The 23,986-nt window shown below is 38.1% G+C and overlaps 1 protein-coding gene across 1 annotated transcript in view; it reads left to right on the top strand.

Annotated features, from left to right (window-relative positions):
• The window catches only part of SNTG1 (syntrophin gamma 1), a 411,039-nt gene that overhangs the window by 359,037 nt on the left and 28,016 nt on the right, over positions 1 to 23,986 (top strand). Inside the window, exon 16 of the mRNA XM_006140355.1 lies at positions 13,557 to 13,667. Coding sequence (XP_006140417.1) covers positions 13,557 to 13,667 — 111 coding nt within the window. The remainder of the gene's footprint in view (positions 1 to 13,556; positions 13,668 to 23,986) is intronic.

Here is a 23,986-nt window from a genome sequence, read left to right as displayed (position 1 = left end):
TTGTGCTCCCCTGGGCAACACACACGACATGTTCTAGCAAACAGTCATGTGGGGTCAGCCAGTGGCATGGCGGTCGAGGTGGCTGGATCTTTTTTTGTTGGAGAGGTTTTTGCTATAGGGTACATGTACTCGCCAGAAAGACAGAGAGATACAGGGAGACAGAAAGTGAGAAATCACCCTCCAGGAGGGATGGACACGCTGCAGTCCTTTCTCCTCCATTCTCCTCTTGGCATTTGGGACATGCATGCACACGCACCCCGCATGAGTTTAACCCACCAGGTGTAGGACTGGAACCACAGTCGACCACATGGGAGTTCAGCAACACAGCCATTACTCCAACTGCTTGTCCCCAGGTGGCTGGATCTTATATGGCTAACTGTGTGGTTCAAATCCCAGATATGGTGGTTTGAAAACATACTGGGTATGTGTGCATGCATGCCAGAATCCTAAGAGGAAACTGGAGGAGAAGAAATTGCAGCATGACCATCCCCTCTGAAGAGTGATTTCTTACTTTCTCTTTCTCTTTATCTCTTTTTAGTAAATGCATGCTCCCAAGAGGAAAAAAAAAAAAAAGTGTCTTCACTTTTTCACTATTAATATGAAGATAGTAGCTACAATGTTTAGCAGAATCTTAGGAAGAAAACTTTGGAGTAAGGAATAGGGTTACCAAAGGGTTCTTGAATTAAGCTACTTTGTAATCTTTTATAACTTTCATTGACAATATTTTTTTTAAATATATTGCTGGAGGGTAGCATGTGCTTGTCAGAGAGAGAGGGAGAGAGAAAGCACCCCCGGTGGATGTGGTCATGTTGCAATCCCTCTTCCCCCGTTCTCTGTCCTGTCAGGATTTGGGCCAGCACACTCAAGCACCCAGTATGTTTTTGACGCTGCAGGGTCCGGGACTTGAACAGCTCGGCCATGTGGATTCTGGCTTTCTACGTAGCACTTAATCACTGTGCTATATTGTTGACAAAATGTAACTCAGATTACTCCAAATTGGCCTTTAAAGTGTTTCTTTGTGTATTACCAACATATACAGTCTGCCTAGACTCTCGGAGTTTTTCCCAGTTTACAGCATTATCTCTTAGCCTACACATGCGTTAGTCTTTCATTATATTCACATAGAACTTGGTCCATCTTGGGGTATACCTCAAAGCCAAGAATTCAAGCTCTGTATTCACAAAATCACACACACCTTTAAGTGCCTCTAATATGCACCCCCATAGCCAGAAGAGCGTTATCAGGTTCTATTTAAAATAATGAGATTTTAAAATCAGCTCAGCCTTGAAAGTTCACCTAGTTGATACATCAAATTCCTGTTTTATACTATTAACACTACAGAGGAATTATTTCCATTTATAATTATTATAATTTCAGAATCTAAAAACCTTTAATTTTATAGCTAAGCCAAGCTAGAAATAAAATTTCTCACCCAAAACTCCATGTAGGCTTATGCCAAGGTCTACGCTGTCTTTGACGGTGTTTGACAGACATTTCTCCTCCCGTCTTCTATAAGCACCTTTGTTTCAGCAGTTGTCTCGTCTGACGTCATTTTCTACATCCACAGACATTCGAGTACTTGCACAGTCCAGGTGCTGCCATGACTCCTCTGAGTATTATTTTGAGGCAAGATGTTAATACTTTTTAAATATTTATTAATAACATGTCTAGTTTTCTTATGTGTTATAGTTCCTTTTTATTTATTTATTTATTTATTTATTTATTTATTTATTTATCTATCTATCTATCTATCTATTTGTTTCGGTTTTTGCCATAGCACATGTGTGCTCACCAGAGAGAGGTGGAGAGAAGAAAAATGAAACTTCACCTTTCAGGGGGTTTGGCCACACTGTAATCCCTTTTCCTCCATTTCCTCCTGGCATTTTGGGCACACACACACACACACACACACACACACAAACACACACACACACACAAACATACCTGGCACACACACGAGAACACACATCAAGTCACTGTGTCCGGGACTTGAGCCATGTTCTACCACATGGGAGTCCAGTGCCTTAACCACCATGACACCTGCTGGCCCCATAATTCCTTTTTAGAAATGGAATTTTTGGATCAAAAACTATCACCATTCTAAAGGCTTAAATAAATGTGTTTAAAACTGCTGTCCTACAATTTCACACTATCACCAGCAATAGTATGCAAATATTTGTTTCAACATAACCTTGATGGTTTTAGTTACTATAATTTCCAGTGACCTTTACTAATTTAAAGACTGGGAAAAAATGAATCAACTTTCTATTAATACAATATTTTTGTGTCTAGCGAGGTTAAACATGTTCTTATATATTTATTAATAAGAATAGTTTTTTCCCCTATTTTGAATACTTTGTCTTTGAAATAATATTTGTGCTTCTATTTATTAGTCATTTCGGGTTTTCTATGCACCTTACCTGTTTTCTTGCTGTATGTCACTAAGACTATTGCTTTTCTTTAATTTGGGTTAATAGATATTAATGGTATACATCCAAGCTAGATTTTCTTATAACTGCTAAGTTTAAAGCTTCATTCACTTCTAAATTAATAAACATTCATTTGTATAGTTTCTTATAATTTTTCTATTATTTGGATGGTATAAATTATTTCACTTTTAAAACATGAATCATTTGTTTTGCAGAAATTTATAAGTTGGAGAATTTAACTTTTAAATTTTTTAATTTATTATTTATTTATTTATTTTTCTTATTGGGTGCATGCGCTCAATAAGACAGAAAGACAGAGAGAGACAGAGAGACAGAAAGCGAGAAATCACCCCCCAGGGGGGATGGTCACGCCGCAATCCCTTCTCCTCCATTCTCCTGTCTAGATCTTGGGCACGCACGCACACGCGCCCAGGTTGAGTTTAAGTCACTGGGTCCGGGGCTTGAGCTGCGGTCGACTACGTGGGAGTGCAGCGACATAGCCAATAGACTAACTGCTGGTCCCGTTCTAGATAATTTTGTTGCTAAAGGATGCTATATAAGTTTCAGCACAATGCATATGATTGTTTGCAGTAATGTGTTACTGCTTCATACGTGGCACTCTTCCCTGTAGGCTTTTACCTAACCAGAGGCTAGTGTCTTTAGGACAAGTTTTTTCTAAATACTTAGTGCAATTACTGTATAAAGAGCTACTTCCTAACTGTTTGGTGAATAAATAGGAAAAACAGTGACATTCTGTGTACATTATTATGCTTCAATATTACGTGTTATTTGTTTTATGCTTATTATTAAGAAATTTATGGTTTTGCTGTTTCTATTATATTTTTTAAATGTGAATATTTTAATTTGTATTGATGTTGAAGTGGATTCTAGAAATACATTGTTTCCCAAATAATTTAAGTTTTTTTGGAGAGGTGTTTTTTTTTTTTTTTTTTTTTTTTTTTTTTTTTTTTTTTTTTTTTGCTATAGGGCAAATGCGTTTGCCAGAAAGACAGAGAGAGACAGAGAGATAGAACATCAGAAATCTCCCCCCAGGGGGGGATGGTCACGCCGCAATCCCTTCTCCTCCATTCTCCTCTCGGGATCTTGGGCACGCATGTACACATGCCCGGTGTGAGGTTAAGCCACCAGGTCCGCGACTCAAACCACGGTCAACTACATGGGAGTCCAGCGACATAGCCATTATGCCATCTACTGATCCCTATTTTATTTTTTTTAAATAGTGGCCAAATAGCTCTATGGGATCAAATTCATTATTTTAGTCACTTTTCAGTGCACAATCAGTAGCACTAATTAGTTCACACTCTTGTCCGATCATCACTGCTGTCCTAAAACCCTTTCTCACCCCAAGCAGAATCTCTGTAACCACCACGCGATAACTCTCTATTTCTTTTAGCCCACATATTGGATAAAAAAGCAAAAGGAAATATAAAAACAAAGTAAAACGTGATTCAACTACTTGTTTTCCAGAAGAAACTAACAATAGTTCTGAATACACAATTTGAAGAGAAAAGAGAAAAAATATTCCATGCAAGTAGTAGCCAAAGAGAGGTGGAACCTGAACTAATATAAGAAAACAGACTAAGTCACTGCTACCAAAGAGGACATGGTATCTCCACAAAAGGGTTAATTCTACAATACGATACAATGTTATAAAGTGGAACACAAAGTCTACAATGTGAGACAACAATGATAAAACAACATACGTGCACCAAATATCAGCCTCACAAAATAATGAAGCAAGCATTGACAGAGACGGAGGGAGAGAGCGTAACGGTAATAGTTGGAAACCTCGGTAACCCACATCAGTGGTGTAATAAACAAGCCATAGGTCAATAGTGGATCAGAGACCTGGGAACACACCGTTAATCCCAAAGTCCCAGCCAGTTACTTGTGCCCAATGAAAACCTGCTTCTGCATTTCTGTGCTGATCAAAAGGCCCAGAATAGTCAACCCAATATTGAAGAAGGAAGTTGCAGCACCGAGAGAAGCTGGCATCGAGGCTTCTTGTGAAGCTACAGTAATCAAGATAGGAGGGTGTTAGCGAAGAAAAAAAAAGACAAATGGATTTTGGAAAAGAATAGAAATATCGAAATAGACACACATAAATATAGTCTGACAAAGGGCCAAAGGCAATGCTATAGAGAAAAAAGTAGTGTTTTCAATACATGTTGCTGGTATAATTGATCAGCCATAGGCAAGACTAAATGTCTCACAGACCTCACAGTTCTTCCTAAGACAACTCACAATGGATCACAAACTAAATGTAAAGTGAAAAACTATGAAACCTCTAAAAGATAAAACAGGAGAAACCATGACCTTAAGTTTGTTGCTGACTTGTTTTTGTTTTTGCTATAGGGCACTTGTACTCAGGGTGGAGAGAGACAGAGAGAGGAAAAAAGAGAGAGAGAAAGTTAAAAATCACTTCTCAGTGGGGATGGCCGTGCCTCAATCCCTTCCCCTCAATTCTTCAGGACTTTGGGCATCCACACACACACACGTGCCCAGTGTGTTTTCCAAGCCACTAGGCACAGGACTTACTCCATAAGGTCAGCTGTGTGGGATACAGACACATTAACCACCATGCCGTGGCTGGCCTGGTGCAGACATTTTCAGATACAACACCGAAGATACAATCCCTGTAAGAAACAATTGATACACCATAGTGTGGGAAGAAAATAAGACTAGCCACAGACTAGGAGAAAATATTTGTGAAGAATATATTGGATAAAGGACTGTCATGCAAAATATACTAAGAATTGTAATTCAAAAATTAAAAAAAAAATACAAACCAAAAAAAAAAAAAAGAGCTGAAGGCCTTAACAGATACCACACTAATGAAGATATACAGTTGAAAAGCATATGAAAAGATGCTCCACACCGTATTATTGGATAAATGCAATTAAAATGAGATACTACTGGGACCAGCAGTTGGCATGGTAGCTATGTCGCTGGACTCCCATGTGGTCGAATGCGTTTCAAGTCCCAAACCCGGTGGCTTAAACTCATGCGGGCGCGTGTGCGTGCGTGCCCAAGATCCCGAGAGGAGAATGGAGGAGAAGGGATTGCGGCATGACCATCCCCTCTGGGGGGTGATTTCTCGCTTTCTGTCTCTCTGTCTGTCTCTGGCGAGCGCACGCGCCCTATTAGGATAGTCCACATACCCAGAACACTGACAACCCCAGATGTTGGCACGGATCTAGAGCAGTAGGAATTCTCGTCCTTAGGTGGGAAGACAAAATGTTATCAGCACATTGAAAGACAATCAGGGGACCAGCAGTTAGCATAACGGCTATGTCACTGGACTCCCACGTAGTCATCCGCGGTTCAAATCCCGGACCCGGTGGCTTAAACTCATGCTAGGCGCGTGTGCGTGCGTGCCCAAGATCCCGAGAGGAGAATGGAGGAGAAGGGATTGCCGAGTGGCCATCCCCTCTGGGGGGTGATTTCCTGCTTTCTGTCTCTCTGTCTCTCTCTGCCTGTCTGGTGAGCGAACGTGCCCTATAGCAAAAACCTCTCCAAAAAAAAAGAAAGAAAGACAATCAGCAGCTTCTTACATAGCTAAACACTCTCTTATACAATCTAACTGTCCCAATCCTCGGTTTTTATTCAAGGAATTTGAATACCTATGTCCTTAAAACAATATGCATGGATATTGAGAACAGTTTCATTCATAATGGTTAAAACTTGGAAGCAACCAACCTGTCCTTCACTAAGTGAACAGATAAATACATGTAGTACATTGAGAAAATGGAATATTATTCAACAATAAACAGAAATTAGTACTACATGAAAAGACATGGAAGAAACACAAATGCGTATTAGTACATGAAAGAAGCCAATCTGAAAACGCTACTCACTGCATGCTTCTGGCTATTTGAGATCCTGGGGACGATGAAACTGTGGAGATGATGAACGATCAGTGGTGATCGTCGGCTGTGGGTTAGAAAAGGGCGGTGGTGGGCACAGAGGATTCGCAGGGCAGCGTGATGCAGAACACACGTCCTTACCATGGCTCAGAACTGGCAGTAAGTGCAACACCAAGAGGTAAAGTAGGAATGGAAGGACATTGTTTTATATAATAAGGGTTGTAAATGAAAAAAAAAAACATAGCTAATACCATACTTTCATACGGTGAAAGACTGACAGTTTTCCCCAAGAAGAGAGTAAGACAAGGCTGAGTGTTTTACCACTTCTGTTTACCCTTGTGTTAAATATTCTTTTTTTTTTTTTTTTTTTTTTGGGGAGTTTTCACTTTAGGGTGTGGCGTGGAGAGATTTTCACTATAGGGCATGTGCGTTCACCAGACAGACAAAGAGACATAGAGACAGAAAGCGATAAATCACCCCCCAGGGGGGATGGTCACGCCGCAATCCCTTCTCCTGCATTCTCCTCTCGGGATCTTGGGGATGCACACACACGCGCCCGGTGTGAGTTTTAAGCCACCGGGTCCGGGATGCTAACCACGTTCGACTACGTGGGAGTCCAGCGACATAGCCATTACACTAACTGCTCCCCGTGTTAAATATTCTAACCAGGAAAAATAGTCAAGGAAAAAGACACAAAGGCAACCAAAATGGAAAATAAGGAGTAAAATTTCCCTATTCCCAGGTGACACGATTTTATTTGTTGACAACATAAAGACCACACAATGCATGCACGTACAAACCCTGTTTTAGGTAATAGCAATTGCAGCAATATCATAGCATAAAAAATTAGCCCACAATAACTCTCCATAATCTAAAATGAAATTAAGGAAAAAAATCCCATTTGTAATAGTATCTATCGCAAAAGGATAAAACACATAGGAATAAACTGAACCAAGTAGATAAAAGACGCGCACACGTAAGACTGCAAAACATCGCTGGAAAATTTAACACTCACATAAGTGAAACGGCATCCTGTGTGCTTGGATTGAAAGACTGGATATTGTTCAGATGGCAGTACAACCCAAAGCCCACTACAGTTCCAGTGACATACCTATTGAACTCTCACTGATGTTTCTGGAAGAGGTAAGAGACTCTATTATAAAATTCATAGAAAACCCCAAGAGTCCCTACATAGCCAAACAATCCTGAAAATAACAAAGTTGGAGGTCTCACGCTTCTGACCTTAAAACTTGCTGCAGAACTACTGTAATCAAAACGGTGTTGAGTGGCTAAAGGCAGATGCCCAGGCCAGGGGACTGGGAGCTCAGAACAGCCCTTACATAAGTGGACAGGTGATTTTCGCAACAGTGCCAAGGCCACTCAATGAGGGGAGCGGCAGAGTTCTCAACCTAATAGTCAGAGGGCCTGAATATACAAGTAAAAGAATGTGATTGGCCTGACCTTATACAATATACAAAGATGAACTCAAGATAGGTCAAAGACATACATACGTAAGAGCTAAAACTACAAAACTTGTGGGATAAAACATAGGGAAAATCTTCATGATGTAGGATTTGACAGTGATGTCATCATTTTAACACCAAAACATGGGCAACAAGAGGAAAATAAAAACCAGATACATTAGACTCCATGAAAGTTAATTTCTGTGCACTGCGGGACAGTACAGGAGAATAAGAAGGCCACTCATGCAATAGAGGAATACATTTATAAATCATGTATCTGCTAAGGGACTACTATTCAGAATCTATAAAATATTCCCACAACTCTAGGACAAACAGTTAGCGTACTGGCTATGTTGCTGGACTCCCATGGAGTCGACCATGGTTCGAGTCCCGGACCCGGTGGCTTAAACTCATGCCAAGCACATGTGTGTGCGTGCCCAAGATCCCGAAAGGAGAATGGAAGAGAAGGGACTGTGGTGTGGCCATCCCCCTGGGGGGTGATTTCTCACTTTCCGTCTCTCTGTCTCTGTCTGGTGAGTGCACGCGCCCTATAGCAAAAAGAAAAATAAAATAAAAAAATCCCACAACTCAACACAGTAAAATAAACAATGCAGTTAAAATGGCCAAAAATGAGCATTTTTCCAAAGAAGATGCACATGGCCATTGAGCGCATGAAAACATGATTAATATCAGTAGTCATTAGAGAAGTGCAGATCAAAACCAAAATGAGATTCATTACCAGAAAAAAAAATAAAAACTTTAAAATAAAAAAAGGAAAAGAAAAAGACAAACATTAATAAGGATGTGGAAGACTTGAAACCCTTTCCTCTACATTGCTGGAGGGAATATAAAATAGAGTAGCCACTTTGGAAAACAAGTAGTGGTTCCTCAAAATGTTCAATATGGATTTCCATAACATCTAACCATTCCTCTTCTAGCTGTGAACCCCAAAGAACTGAAAGCAGGGATTCAAATAATGTATACCATTGTTCATAGGAGTATTTTCATTTTTTTAAAAAAATGAGGGCATGCGTTCTCGCCAGAGAGAGACAGACAGAGATAGAGAGAGAGAGAGATAAAGCAGCCCTCAATGGAGTGTGGCCATGGCACAGTCACTTTGCAACTTTCCACTCTGTTGAAATTTTAGGCATGGACACACGTTGGAATTTTTCAGGCCTTTGGGATCAGAATTCAAACTGCAGGGTTAGCCACACTGGATCCAGCTTCTTTAACCACTAGGTCAACAGAGCCGGCCCCATGGAGTTTACTCACAAGTGACAACAGTGAGATCAACTCAGATGTCCGTCAGTAATGAATGGCTCAACAAAATTGGCACAGTCACACAATGGAATATTACCAAGCCTTACAGGAAATGACGCTCTGATACAAGCTACAGGCGATGGGACTTGAAACATTATGCAAAAACAACAACGAAAACCAAGCCAGATACAAAAAGACATGCTGACTATGTTGAATGACCCCACTTATATGAAATTCCTAAAACTGGCAAACTTCGTAACGACTGAAAGTAGACTGGAAGATCATGCTGGCTGTGGAAAGGGGGACATGGTGACATCATGACACGTGGGTGCAGGACGATGACAAATCCTGTGACTGGATTCTGTTGATGAGTGTCAACATGTGAACATACAAGAGCTCAAAATGTCTGTGGAGAAATGGAATGAAAGTACAAGTTGATTGGGTGCCGTGTTTTTCTTAAAAAAACTCATAGATAGTTTTTTCAAAATGCACATTTCCCACGAATTTTTGAAGACCTTCCCTTGTACTGAATGCTCTTGAATTAGACAACATAAAACAAAAATTATCATAGTGTTAGATGTGAGATTATGTATATTTTTTTACCACACTAAAAGAAAATGTAAATGACCATTTTTATATTGTTAATGTTAAGATTTTGAAATTAGCAAAATGAAATATATACTATCTAAAACCATGAAATATGCATGATACATTTTACTTTGTATTGTCTTGTACAAATATTTTAATATGAAGTAATAAAAATAAGGAGTTTGCGACTTAAAAATCAGGCTTTTCTTTGCATGGCTTTAGGTTTAAGATAACTATTGAACTGTATCAAGACCATCTGACTCAGACTAATAATCACAGAATAAACACCTCTCTTAAATAACATGCTGTAAGTGGAAATCTCTGAGAACTAGCCATTGGGATGATGAGTGAAACTATGAGATGCTATTTTATTCTGGTAAAATCTTGGCCATCCAGTCGTTAGAGAACATTGAGCAAATTTCAGCAGACCCATGCTACAGTATGTGACTGGTCTTCCCCAGAATTGTGAAGGACAAACTGACAACATCTGAAAAACTGCTGTGGCAAGTAGAGCTTGAAAAGACAGAACAAATGGGGGGCCAGCAGGTGGCACAGTGGTTAGGGCACTGGGTACTCCCACTTGGCCGATGAGGATTCGAGTCCTGGACACCTGGTGGCTTGCTTTCTCACTCTCTCACTCTCTGTGCATGTGTGTGTGTGTGTGTGTGTGTGTGTGTGTGTGTGTGTGTGTGTGTGTCTGGTCAAACTGAAATAGATGAATGAATAAATAAATTTTTTTTAAAAAAGACAGAATGAATTAAAGTAATGTGATCCTGTGACCAAAAAAGGTGTTAGGTTAAAACTTAGGAAGTCAACCTGAACGGACTCCAGGTAATAATATGCCAATGTGGACCCCTCAGGACTAGACAATGCACCATCCTAATGAGTGATGCTCACAGCAGGGCAGACCGAAGGTAGGGTGCATAGGAATTCTAATTACTGTCTCAATTGATCTGTCAACCTAAAATTAAATAAATGAAATTCTTTTCTCTGCAAAATAATCTTTAGTCTTGTCAGTTGGTTTCCTTGTCAGTATATATTCAAACAATAAGTGCACAGATACTTTTTAATGGGTGCTTTTGCTCTTACACTTTTTATATGCTATCTGAATTTGCTTGGACACTGTCGGAAGATGGATTTCAGTCCAATCACCTTAAAGACTTCTGGAGGGAACCTTGATCTAGTAAGAAATAAGTTTCACTAAAAAAATTTGCTCCAGGGTAGCACCCCCTCAGGTATTCTTGCAGCTACAAATCTGCGAAAGTATTATAATACGCTGTAGGCTTATATAAATTGGAAAACTGTCTCCTGAAAAAGGGAGAGCAGAAAGCATTGGCTTTGACCAGAAAAGAGTTATGCTATAGTACTATGTCAAGGCTTCCTGAAGGGAGGCACTAATTGGAACCATTTTTCTTAAACCTTTCCTTGAACATGCCACACATATGCCTTCACATTTGTCAAGCTAAGTATGCCTAAAAAATATAGTCTACACAGCTAGAAGTGTTTGTGTGTGTGTGTGTACTTTTTAAAATATACTGGTGTATGGAAATTAGTATTTAAGAGCAGATATAAAGTCAGCCGGGATGTGGGGTTCTTGCTTATCATGTTCTTCTTTCAGATCAGTGTATTCAAGTAAAGTGAATTAAATAATGACATTGTTTCTATCCTATGACACAAATTCTATTATTTTATATGGTCTTTATATTTCTGTAGAATTTTCTTCTTAGTTCTAATGTCACTAGTACTCCTTTGATGAATCGTATGAAAAGAGTATTTATTGTGTTGTCATTGATTGATTATTAGTTGTAATAACTAATGCAATTATTTAAGCACAAAAAATTCTAGTTTGTAAGACATTTTTCTAAAATACAAAGTAGCTTTCTTTTTCTTGTAACATACTGACAAAGGAAAAAAATATTGAATTGAAGGTCAAACTTGTAGTTTAAATGTCATCATTCCTTTTGACCATTGAAACCACTTGCTAGATGTCTACCACAGGTAGTTCTACTAATTATAAACCTGGGATATCTGAGATGAAAATGTTACCCCGAGAAAAATGTATGCATGTGAATATCGTGCAGCCATTGGTTGGAGATGAGCATTTAATGTGAATGCCAAGCAGCCATTGGTTGGGGATGAGCATTTACATGTGAATACCAAGCAGCCATTGGTTGGGGATGAACATTTACATGTGAATACCAAGCAGCCATTGGTTGGGGATGAGCATTTACATGTGAATACCAAGCAGCCATTGGTTGAGGATGAGCATTTACATGTGAATACCAAGCAGCCATTGGTTGGAGATGAGCATTTAATGTGAATACCAAGCAGCCATTGGTTGGAGATGAGCATTTAATGTGAATACCAAGCAGCCATTGATTGGAGATGAGTATTTACATACTCGTGTTCATTTGCCCTGGAATACATCTTCTGTAACCTTTAATAGTCTCATTTTCTTGGTGCCAGTGTGACATCATCTTGGAGGAACACAGGCATTTTACCAGGGCTTATTTTTGTTTTGCTGGGCAAGGGCACAGTAATTTCTCATTGCAGAATCTGCTTACAGAAACTAAGGCCTTTGAGAAGCTAGGTCTTCAGGGTCACTGGCAAAATCAACTCATTTTCATAGTATGTTTATAACTTACTCTTTATAATACAATATGGATGTGTTCATATGTGTACTTAATCTTACTTAGATTTTTTCCTATTGCATTTTATTCTGAAAGAGCTCTGGGATGCATATTTTATATCTATTTCTCCACTCTTCCCAGAGGCGATAGCTTAAACATGACTGCACTTGGAAAAACCTCAGCTCTATCAGGCATGCTTTCTGAATCTACTTAGAAACCACCATAAACAGTCTTTTAAAAATATTTGAAACCATAAACACTTAAGAGGATTTGTTTATATCATATATTTAATGAGACACACATGTTAAGATAATTGAAAATAAAACTATATGGCGGATGACCGTGTTTGAACACACACACATCATTTCCCATTTCAATGATTTTTATATTTGGTATTTGACTTTGGGCATTATGTGTTTAGTTTAAGCACATGTCAAAGAAAAAGACTTCTGTATTTACTTTCAAAAAAAAAAGAATGTATGATATAGAAAGAATAGAAATTGTAACAGGCAATTCTGCTATTACCAACTTCAACTTCGCATCTCTTTCTATTATTTCAAAAAACATATTCATAACTTCAGTTACGGAGTGCTGCATTAGTGGAATCTTTTCAGCAGAGCCTGCTCTCAAAGGTTACGGACTGATGGGGATGGCTCTATGAAATACTCACTTTAGTTCAGTTTTCTAAGAGCACCATGTAAGTGTTTGTCGTAATTGTTTACTCAAGCTGAGAGGATATCTTAAGGAAGTCACAGGTTCTTAGTTTGAGCTTCAGGAGAAGGCGCCATAATTATCTACTTAAAATCAGCTCATCATTTCTATTGATAAAAAACAAAGAAATAGTCTTATTTCATGTTTACACAAGGTAGGAGACTGACAGCAATTTCTTTTTGTATATATTTTACAATAATTGCTTCAGGAGTATCAATGATTTTGGGGGAATTGAAATATCTATACACAATCATCTTTCCCAAATACATTTTAATTCACTACTTTCAATAGCTGAAAGTAACAAATATCTGTTTTTTTTTTTTAAATAATAAAAAGAAGATATCAAAACTGTGAAGCTGGTGATAAGTAGAATTGTCTATTATGATTTCTTTTCTCTGTTCTAAATCCTTCTATACCAGGAAGTAAATACAGAGGGCTTTTTCTTTGGCATGTGTCTAAACTAAAAACATTTTTAAATAATGGGTCATAGTGCCAACTCTGTTTAATTTTTTCCATTTAAACTATTTCTTGGTACACATGCAGATATTAATTTTGCTGACTCCCTTATGTTTTTTGTTTCCCCTTTAGGCTGTACTTTGGAGGTATAAATTTTCTCAGCTCAAAGGTTCTTCAGATGATGGGAAGAGCAAAATCAAATTTTTGTTTCAGAATCCAGATACCAAACAGATTGAAGCAAAGGTAAGCCCAAGAGGCACACGGCACTACACACCCCAACCACATCAACGCCTTTGTGAAAGCGAGGGGGAAGAACCAGGGAGACCAGACATGCTTTCTGCTTACCTTGAGCTATGTCTCAGGACCAAGCTTTAAGATTTGAATAGCAAATTTTCACTGAAAGCCATAACAAGTTAAATTGCACAGAAGTAATTGCATTTCTTACTTTTTCTCCTTATAAATTGCCATTTGCATCACACAAAAATAACATTCTGGGAACTAAAACAGTCACTCGGTGGTCTTACATTCTAAATAATAGTTTAAAATAGCTTGAAAGTTCTGACTCTATTTTATCTTTATTTTATTCTCTAATTAAATCTGAATAAAATTCCTACAAAATACATTTTATATCTATCCATTCTCCCTGTAATTATGAGTTGAAGAAGATGAATCAAATGAATGATTTTCTGCTCTGCCCCATGCAAAATGTTCTGTATTCTGGGATGTAGTAACCATGCTGTTTTTAACTCATTGGAAAGTTCACTTCTATTTTATGAATAGATATTTTTTAAAGTATTTAAAATTTGAATCCTTACTATTACCTTACTGCAAAATTCACAACTACAATGTTTGAGTTAGAATAAATTGTGAGTGTATTTCGCCAGTCCAGAAGAAAGGATAAATGGCAGATACCAGACTGAACAATTAATGGGAAGGGTGGAAAAGCCCAATGTCGTGTGCAGCCATGAATTCGCATGGCCATCACCCTATTACTCCCCTTACCTATTAAACTCTGGGGCACAGGACCTCAGCCGGGCGTGTAAAGCCCTCCCAGGGTGGTCCCGAGCTCCAGCTGTTCCTTATACAGATCAGACACACTCATTCTTTCAACAAGGTGCCTTCCTGGCTTTAAATATCTGCCAGTGCTTCTCTCTTAACTTTTCCTTAGCTGTTAGTCTGCATCCCTCTGGGGATATCCCGTTCTTGTCTAATGTTTGTCTTTGGACTTGTCTGAACTACCTCTTCCTAGACGGTAGGTTGCTTGAAGTGGGAACTGTGGACAGACCTCCGTCTTCTGGCCTCTTCCTGAGATATTTCTCTAAAGGATAGGTATCTTCCATGGGCTTGCCTTCTATTTGTCTCCTGTTGGTTTAGACAGATGCCACTCCCTTTACTTAACTTCCCTGGTAATTCCCAAGTCTGTTACCTCAGTGAAGAGACCTGCCCCGCACCGCTGCTGTCTCCTGTCCCGGGCAGCTGCTCTTCCCCCGGGCAGCTGCTCTTCCCCCGGGCAGCTGCTGTCTCCTGTCCTGGGCAGCTGCTCTTCCCCCTTCTCCAGCTGCTCAGGTCAGTTACTTATTTTGTATCAGCCATTGACACAGCTCTTGAAATTGACTCTTAGCCTTACTACCAAAAAAAGATCAGTACATTAAGGTTATGAAGCAGAGTTTACCTTCAGCTCCTGGTCAATTTCTCAATCTTCCGAAGCACAGCACACACTCAAATGCTGGTGAAGGGGGTGAACGGCTCAGTTCTATATTCTTCTTGGCTAATTAGGAACACGACCACCAGTCACTGACAGCGATGTGGTACAAGGGGTCTTCACAAAGTTCCTAAAGAATATACGGTATGAAAAAGCTGCATGTGGACTTTAATATTTTGTATAGCAAAATAAGCTCAGACTTCACTTTCATTCTCCATGAACTTTTAGCTGCCCTTACAGTTGATCACTTAACTCTAAACATTTTTACATGAGCTAACAAACTCTTACACATGAAACACAGGATAAATCCAAATGACTACAAACTATATCATACGTAGAATTCTACTTAATGTAGCATGTGTTATGTATGCAATTACTTATACTTATTTGTTTTTACTAGTTCTTAGTAACCTGCCAGCACTGAATACGACTTATTCTTGTTTGAGATCCCTGGTTCAGCTTAGAAACATGCTGAGCACACTGGGTGTGCCCAGATGCTGGGAAGCTGGAGACACGGGCACGTCTTTCTCTCTCTGCTGTGCATGCTACTATCATTTTAAAAAGAATAGCATTGAGAGACTATGACATTTGGTGAGTTACTGAATTCTTTAAAGTCAGCTTCTCCCTCTATAAAATAAAGGAAAATAATACCCCCATGGATAACACTGGCAATATCAAATTACCTCTGCTATTGTTTAATTGGGGTTTTAGTTTCCATATGGGGTCTTCATAAAGTTCATGGAGAATGTGTATTATGAAAAAGCTATGCATGGATTTAAAATTCTTTTGCACCAAAAGAAACCTGTACTTTAATTGAATTTTCCACAAACTTTTTGAAGTCCACCCCTACTGATAAGTTTTAGCATTTCTACTTATTTTGGTTAACACTTTTTTTTTTTTTCTCCTATGTCTTCTGCAAATATTTGCTCTCAGTATGTGGCTTATCTTTTATTCTGTTGACAATGTCTATCTAAGAGCCAAAATTTCTAATTTTAATAAATTCCACCTTATTGATTGTTTCTTTAATGGATGGTGCCTTTGGTATTATATATAAAATTACCAACAAATATTGTTACTGAACTCAAATCAGGTTCGTTCGCCCAAGCGCTATAAAACTAAGCCATAGGCACATGGTGTGATGAAGGAAAGTACAGTTTTATTGCAAAGCGCAAAGCAAGGAGAGAGGGCAGCTCGTACTGAAAAGACCTGGTCTCCCTGAGATGTTCCCCACATGCGTTTTTAAGGGCAAAATTAGGGGCAGAGGTCCCAGGCACATGATCAGTTCAGTGATTGGTTCAAGAGGACGTGATCATCTCATGGACATTCTTGATTGGTGAGGCCTTAGATAATCAAATTCCTCTTCAGGTGTCTGGAACCATTCAGCCTGGAGTCTCTGAGCTCACAACCAGCAGTTTCCAGTCTACAAAACATCTTACATATTGAAATGAAAACCTTCTTTCCTTTAAGTGAGTGTTTTAGAGGTCAAATGGCCTTTACTCATAGTCCATGTTGGTCATTATCATAACCAAAGTCTGAAAACTTACTCCTTACTCTGGGCCATTACAATGCAAATGGACTTTATATTTCAGGAACCCTACAAAATACATAGGGGGTTCTTGCTCAGTTTCAATATGAAGCTGTCTTCATTTTCCCCTCCATTATCTTATTGGAATTTTATAATATTGCATTTCAAACTTTGGACTGTGATCTATTTTGAATTAACGTTCATGAAGGGTAAGACCTGTGTCTAGATTTATTTATTTTTTGCACGTAGATGTCCATTCCTCCAATACCATTTGTTGAAAAAGACTTTTCTCCATTGCATTGGTTTTGTCCTAAGTCAAGTATCAGTTTACTATATTTGTATGGGTCTATTTCTGGGCTCTCTTTATCCATTCTCTTCCTTCTATCACACTGTCTTGATTACTGTAAACTTGAAATCAGCCAAGTGTCAATCTCCCAGCTTTGTTCTTGCCCATCAGTATCGTGTTGACTATTCTGGTCTTTTGCCTCTCCATACAAACTTTTGAATCAGTTTGTCATTATCTATCAAATTATTGCTAAGCATTTGCTTGGGAGTTTGTTAAATCTGTAACTGAAGTTGGGAAGAACTGATACCTTAACAATATTGAGTCTTCCTATTCATGAACATGGACTATCTATTTAGTTCTTTTATTTCTTTCATCATAAGTTTACAGTATCCCTCATACACACATTGTACATATTTAGTTAAATACATACCAGTTAAAACTACCCTGTGAAAGGGAGTATCCTTACCTTGTTTCTGATCTTAACTTTGAATTCCCCAATGTTAATTATAACCCTAGTTGTAGATTTATGGCAGTTTGTTTTATTAATTTGAAGATAAAGATATTCCCTATTCTTCTGCTTTTAGTTTGCTGAAAACCTTTTTATCATGAACAGGTGTTAGATACTTTTTCTGCACCTGTTAATATCATCCTATGATCTTCTTTAGTCTGTTGGCATGATGGAGTACATTAGCTGCTTTGCAAATGTTGGACAAACTACAATAGTGGATTCATCTATTTCCCCCTGCAGTTCTGTCACTTTTCCTTACATATTTTGATGCCCTTTATTTATTAGACGTATACAAGTTAAGAATTATTTTGTCTTCTTGGATAACAGCCCAATTTATCATTATGTCAGTTTTATAGAGGTCTTTTTTATTTTTATTTTTTTTGCCTTAGAGCATGTGTGCTTACTAGAGGAAGATGGAGACAGTAAGATAGGAACTGAGAACTCACCCTCCAGGGGGGATGGTCATGCCACAATTCATTCTTCTGGGATCTTGGGCATGCATGCACACACGCCCGGCGTGAGTTTAAGTCATTGGGTTCAGGACTCGAACCATGGTTGGCCATGTGAGAGTCCAGCAACATAACCACTATACCATCTGCTGGCCTCCATCTTTATCCCTTCCAGCATTCCTCAATGAAGTCTGCTCTGACTAGAATTAATAAAACTGTACTACTTTTTGATTAGTATTATTATGATATAAGTTATTATTTATCCATTTACCTTTAATCTATACATGTTACTGTATTTAAAGTAGTTGTCATGCAGACAACGTAAAATTAGGTCTCATTTCTTGATCCAGTCCCATAATCTCCATCTTTCATTGGTGCATTTGTACCATTGACATTCAAAATAATTAACTGTTACAGTTGGATGAATATCTACTAAGTTTCTTATTCTTTTCAATTTGTTGCCCTTGTTCTTTATTCTTATTTTTGTCTTCCACTTCTTTGGTTTTTCTGTGGTTTTAATTGAGTACTTTATGTGATTCTGTTTCTTGTCTTAGCATCATGGTTATACTGTGTCAATTTTTCTTGATTTAATAGGTCGTTCTAGAGTTTATAACAGACATTTAATTAGATTAAATAACCGATCCAAGTCAGATTTGAAATAACATTGTACTGATTCACAGGCAGTATGTATTCCCTATAATAACGAAATCACCATTCCTTCATTTCATCCTTGTATCACTGTCACTCTTTTTGGTCATTCAATTCAGTGTTATTATTTTGAATAAACTTACCCATTAGATAAATTTAATATAAGAAAGATAGGTTTTTAGAAAAATTGCCTTCACTTAATCTTTTTTTAATGTTCTTCATTTCTTTATGTAAATCTAAGTTTCTGATCTTTATAATTTTCCTTCTCTCCAAATGATTTCTTTCAACATTTCTTGCTTATCAGGTTTACTAGCAACAAACAAATCTTTGTCTGTCTAAGGAAGTCTTTTTTTTTTCTTTTTTTGGAGAGGTTTTCGCTATAGGGCGCGTGCACTCGGCAGACAGAGAGAGACAGAGAGACAGAAAGCGAGAACTCACCCCCCGGGGGGATGGCCACATTGCAATCCCTTCTCCTCCATTCTCCTCTCAGGATCTTGGGCATGCTCACACATGCACCCTACATGAGTTTAAGCCATCGGGTCTGGGACTTGAACCATGGTCGACTATGTGGGAGTTCAACGAAACAATTTTTCTTGATTTAATAGGTCGTTCTAGAGTTTATAACAGACATTTAATTAGATTAAATAACCGATCCAAGTCAGATTTGAAATAACATTGTACTGATTCACAGGCAGTATGTATTCCCTATAATAACGAAATCACCATTCCTTCATTTCATCCTTGTATCACTGTCACTCTTTTTGGTCATTCAATTCAGTGTTATTATTTTGAATAAACTTACCCATTAGATAAATTTAATATAAGAAAGATAGGTTTTTAGAAAAATTGCCTTCACTTAATCTTTTTTTAATGTTCTTCATTTCTTTATGTAAATCTAAGTTTCTGATCTTTATAATTTTCCTTCTCTCCAAATGATTTCTTTCAACATTTCTTGCTTATCAGGTTTACTAGCAACAAACAAATCTTTGTCTGTCTAAGGAAGTCTTTTTTTTTTCTTTTTTTGGAGAGGTTTTCGCTATAGGGCGCGTGCACTCGGCAGACAGAGAGAGACAGAGAGACAGAAAGCGAGAACTCACCCCCCGGGGGGATGGCCACATTGCAATCCCTTCTCCTCCATTCTCCTCTCAGGATCTTGGGCATGCTCACACATGCACCCTACATGAGTTTAAGCCATCGGGTCTGGGACTTGAACCATGGTCGACTATGTGGGAGTTCAACGAAATAGTCATTACACTAACTGCTGGTCCCTGAAAGTCTTTTTTTTTTTGAACAACAGTTTTCTCAGGATTTATAATTTTAGGTCTTTTTTTTCACACAATATTTTAAATATTTTACTACATTCTATTCTTGCTAACATGGTTTATGAGAATATGGATGTAATTCTTATCTTTGTTTTTTATAGGTAAGATTTTGTTTTGTTTTGTTTCTTTCAGGAGTTCTTTTTCTATCTTTGACTTTAAATAGTTCACATAATTTGAAAATGTACGCCTACATGTAGTTTTTCTTTTAACCGGTATTTATCCTGCTAGGTGTTTTGTGCGTTTCTAGAATCTGTGTTTTGGTGTCTGACATTAATTTAAGGAAAGTCTTAGCTATTGTTTCAAATATTTCCTTTTTTCTTTACTTTGTGGTATCTCATCACATGTATATGCTTTTCATAATTATTCCATTATTTTTTGATAATATATTATTTTTCTTTCCTCTCTTTGCTTTTAATTTTGGTGGTTTCTGTTCAGATACTTTAAAACTCAGAGATTCTTTCCTGAGTTGCATCCACTGTACCAATCAGCCCATCAAAGGCATTATTCATTTTTGTTTCATTTCTTTCTCTCTCTCTCTTCTCTCTCTCTCTCTTTCCCTAGTGTTTATTTTGGTTCTTTTTTAAGATTTCAAACATTTCTGCTCCATTACCCATCTGTTTCTGCACTCTGTCTACTTTATCCATTAGAGCTCTTGGAGTGTTAATAACAGTTTTAAATTCTGGTCTGATGATTCTCACATCCATTTCATGTCTTCATCTGGTTCTTCTACTTGTCCTGCCTATTGATTATTTTTTTCCTGATAACTGGATGTAGTATACCGGGTAAAGGAAGCTGACGTAAATGGTCTTTAGTAAACTGATGGAAAGGTTGGGGAAGCGGAAACACTTTATGGTGTACCCCTTTAATCATCCTGCCTCTGGACTGTGACTTCGCTTGTGCTCTTCAATTCCTCATCCCCCTTTGGTGGGACAGGGTGGCTGGAGGGGCCCGAGGTTAGGTATTCCCCCAGGTAATATAAGCTGGGGTAAAATCCCAACAGGTTAACCTCTGCTTCACGAGTTTCTGCTGAAAGTAGACTTCGTTGAGAAAACAGAGTGCTCTGGTGTTTTTTCACCATGTTTTATTGTTCTTTTCCACACAGGGGTTTTATTTTCACCCCAATACACACTGTGAGAACCCGACCAAATTTCTAGGGGTAAAACTCACAAAAGCGTGGGAGCCCTGAAGATAAAAACTCGTTCACATGAAACCCCCCGTACTCCATCATTTTTAGTTTATATTCCCTAACCTCAGCACAGGTTCTTGTGGAAGTTTTTGCCCTGGGATTTCTGCTCCAATAAGCCATGCTCTCTGCATTCAACTCTTTCCACTTTTGGGAGCAATGACTTGCCCTTTGAACTCGCAGCTCTGGTATATCTGAGAAGAGCTGATTTATTAGATTGCTTAGCTTTTTACTTGTTAGATTGGAGACCTCCGTGTTCTTACACTGCCTGGCTAGAAACCAGGAGTCCTTGATAGATGTGTGTGTGTGTGTGTGTGTTTAGAAATGTGAAGGTTAGTTTCTAAGAATTTTCTAGATTGATTTCTGTCTGATTAGAGTGTGGGCAGATTTTATATGATTTTTTATACTCTTATTATTTCATTTTTTAAAACGTAATTGACATTTTCTTGTGACCTAGGATATGGCATTATCACAGATTGACAAGGTAGAAGTCTAGGATTTATAGCCTTATACCAAAGCCAGACAAAAACATTACAGAAAAACAAAACAAAACAAAAACCTTACCAGTACCAGTGATGAATGCAGATGCAAAAACTCTTCAGCAAGAATCCTGGGAAACTGAATTCAGTAGCATATTGAAATAACCACTTGGGGCCAGCAGATGGTATGGTGGGTAGGGTACTGGATTTCCACATGGTCAACCATGGTTCAAGTCCTAGACCCATCAACTTGAAAAATCACACCAGCCACGTGTGTGTGTGTGGGGGGTGCATGCCCAGGATTCTGAGAACAGAAGTGATTGTGGTGTGGCTATCAATTTTGGAAGGCAATTTCTCAGTGCCTCCCTCCACTGTCTCTGGTGAGCACAAGCACCCTATGGCAAAGAAACAAAAACAGAAACAAACAAACAAACAAAAAACTATTATTAAGTGGTATTTATCTTAGAGATACAAGGATATTTTTAACATTTGTAAATCTATAAATATGACATACTACATTAACAAAATGGAGGACAAAACCATATGATTGTCCCATTAGATGAAGATAAAGCATTTGACATCATTTAATATCTTTTCATAATAATAACTTTTAATGAATTAGGTAGAGAAGGGACATCTCTTAACAAAATAAAGCCATATATCACATAGCGACAGTTAACATGCACTGAAAAGATCAAGTAGAAAGTGTCTTCTCTAAAAAGAAACACGATAAGGATGACCATGATTCTCAATTCTATTCAGTATAGTACTGGTAGCTCTTAACACAGCAGTTAGAAAAAAGAAAGAAAAGCTATCTCGTTTGCTGATGATGTGACCTTATACATAGGGAAACCTAAAGATTCCACCAGGAAGACCTGTAAGAAGTAATAAATGAATAGAATATAGTTGCAGGATACGAAATCTACATACAAAAATTAATAATAATTATAAACATTAACAGCCATTTGAAAAAGATATCAAGAAGACTATCTTGGTACCAGCAGATGGTGTCATGGTTACCATGCTGGACTCCCATGCAGTCAGCTATGGCTTGAGTCCCAGACCCACAGCTTAAAACTCACATTGGGGAACCAGCAGTTAGCGTAATGGCTATGTCGCTGGACTCCCATGTAGTCAACTGTGGTTCACGTCCCGGACCCTGTGGCTTAAACTCACGCCGGGCGCGTGTGCGTGTGTGCCCAAGATCCCGAGAGGAGAATGGAGAAGACGGGATTGTGATATGGCCATCCTCCCTAGGGGGTGATTTCTCACTTTCTGTCTCTTTGTCTCTCTATGTCTGTCTGGCAAACGCACGCGCCCTATAGCAAAAACCTCTCCAAAAAAGAAAAAAAAATTAAAAACTCACATTGGGCAAAATACCGAGAAAATAATGGAGAAGTTATTGAGGCATGGCCATCCCTCCGGAGAGTGATTTCTCGCTTTCTGTCTCTCCAGTAAACGCACACATCTTGTAGCAAGAAAAAAAATCTGTCTTAAAGAAAAAAAAAAAAAAAGACAATCTCATTGCCAATATCCACAACAAATGAACAAATATATGAAATAAGATACAAATAAATTTAACTAAGGATATGAAAAGCTACATGCTGAAACTTACAAAACTTTGATAAAAGAAACTGAAAAAAATACAAATGAATGGAAATCTATTCTATGTTCAAGTATTGGAAGAATTAATATGTTTATGTTATCCATACTCTAGGTACCTATCACCAGATTCTCACACTCTCTAACAACATTTTACTGTCATTCTTCATAAAAATAGAAAAAAAAAATCTAAAACTTATATGAAGCAAAAATAGCCAAGGCAGTCTTGAGCCAAAAGAACAAAACCGAAGACACTACACTTCCTGACTTCGAATATAATATATCACAAGGTTATAGTACTAACATGAAATTAGATACATCAATGTGTAAGACGATAGTGAGAACTCAAAAAAAGAACTAAAAAGAGGCTACACATTTACAGTTAATCGGTTTGCGACAAAGTTTGTCAAGAATGTATAATAGGAAAATAACTGTCTCTTCAGTAAAGTGCTTGGGAAAATTAAATACCCACATGCAGAAAAATAAAAGTGAGCCTTTATCTCACACCATATACAAAAATCAACTTAAAATGGATTAAAGACTTAAATGTAAAACCTGAAACTATAAAATTATTATAAGAAAACATTGGGAGAAAGCTTAATTACATGTCTGTGGGCAATACATTTTTGAATTTGACTCCAAAAACTCGGGCAACAAAAATAAAAATAGTTAAGTGTGATTATATCCGATTAAAAGATTTCTGCTCAGGGGACCAGCAGTTAACATAATGGCTATGTCACTGGACTTCCACGTAGTAGACCGCGGTTCACGTCCTGGACCCAGTGGCTTAAACTCATGCCAGGCGCATGTGCGTGTGGGCCCAAGATCCCGAGAGGAGAATGGAGGAGAAGGGATTGC

The sequence above is a fragment of the Tupaia chinensis genome, unplaced genomic scaffold (assembly GCF_000334495.1).
Source record: "Tupaia chinensis unplaced genomic scaffold, TupChi_1.0 Scaffold000031_1, whole genome shotgun sequence".
Lineage (NCBI taxonomy): Eukaryota > Metazoa > Chordata > Mammalia > Scandentia > Tupaiidae > Tupaia > Tupaia belangeri.
This window is presented reverse-complemented; position numbering and strand designations above follow the sequence as displayed.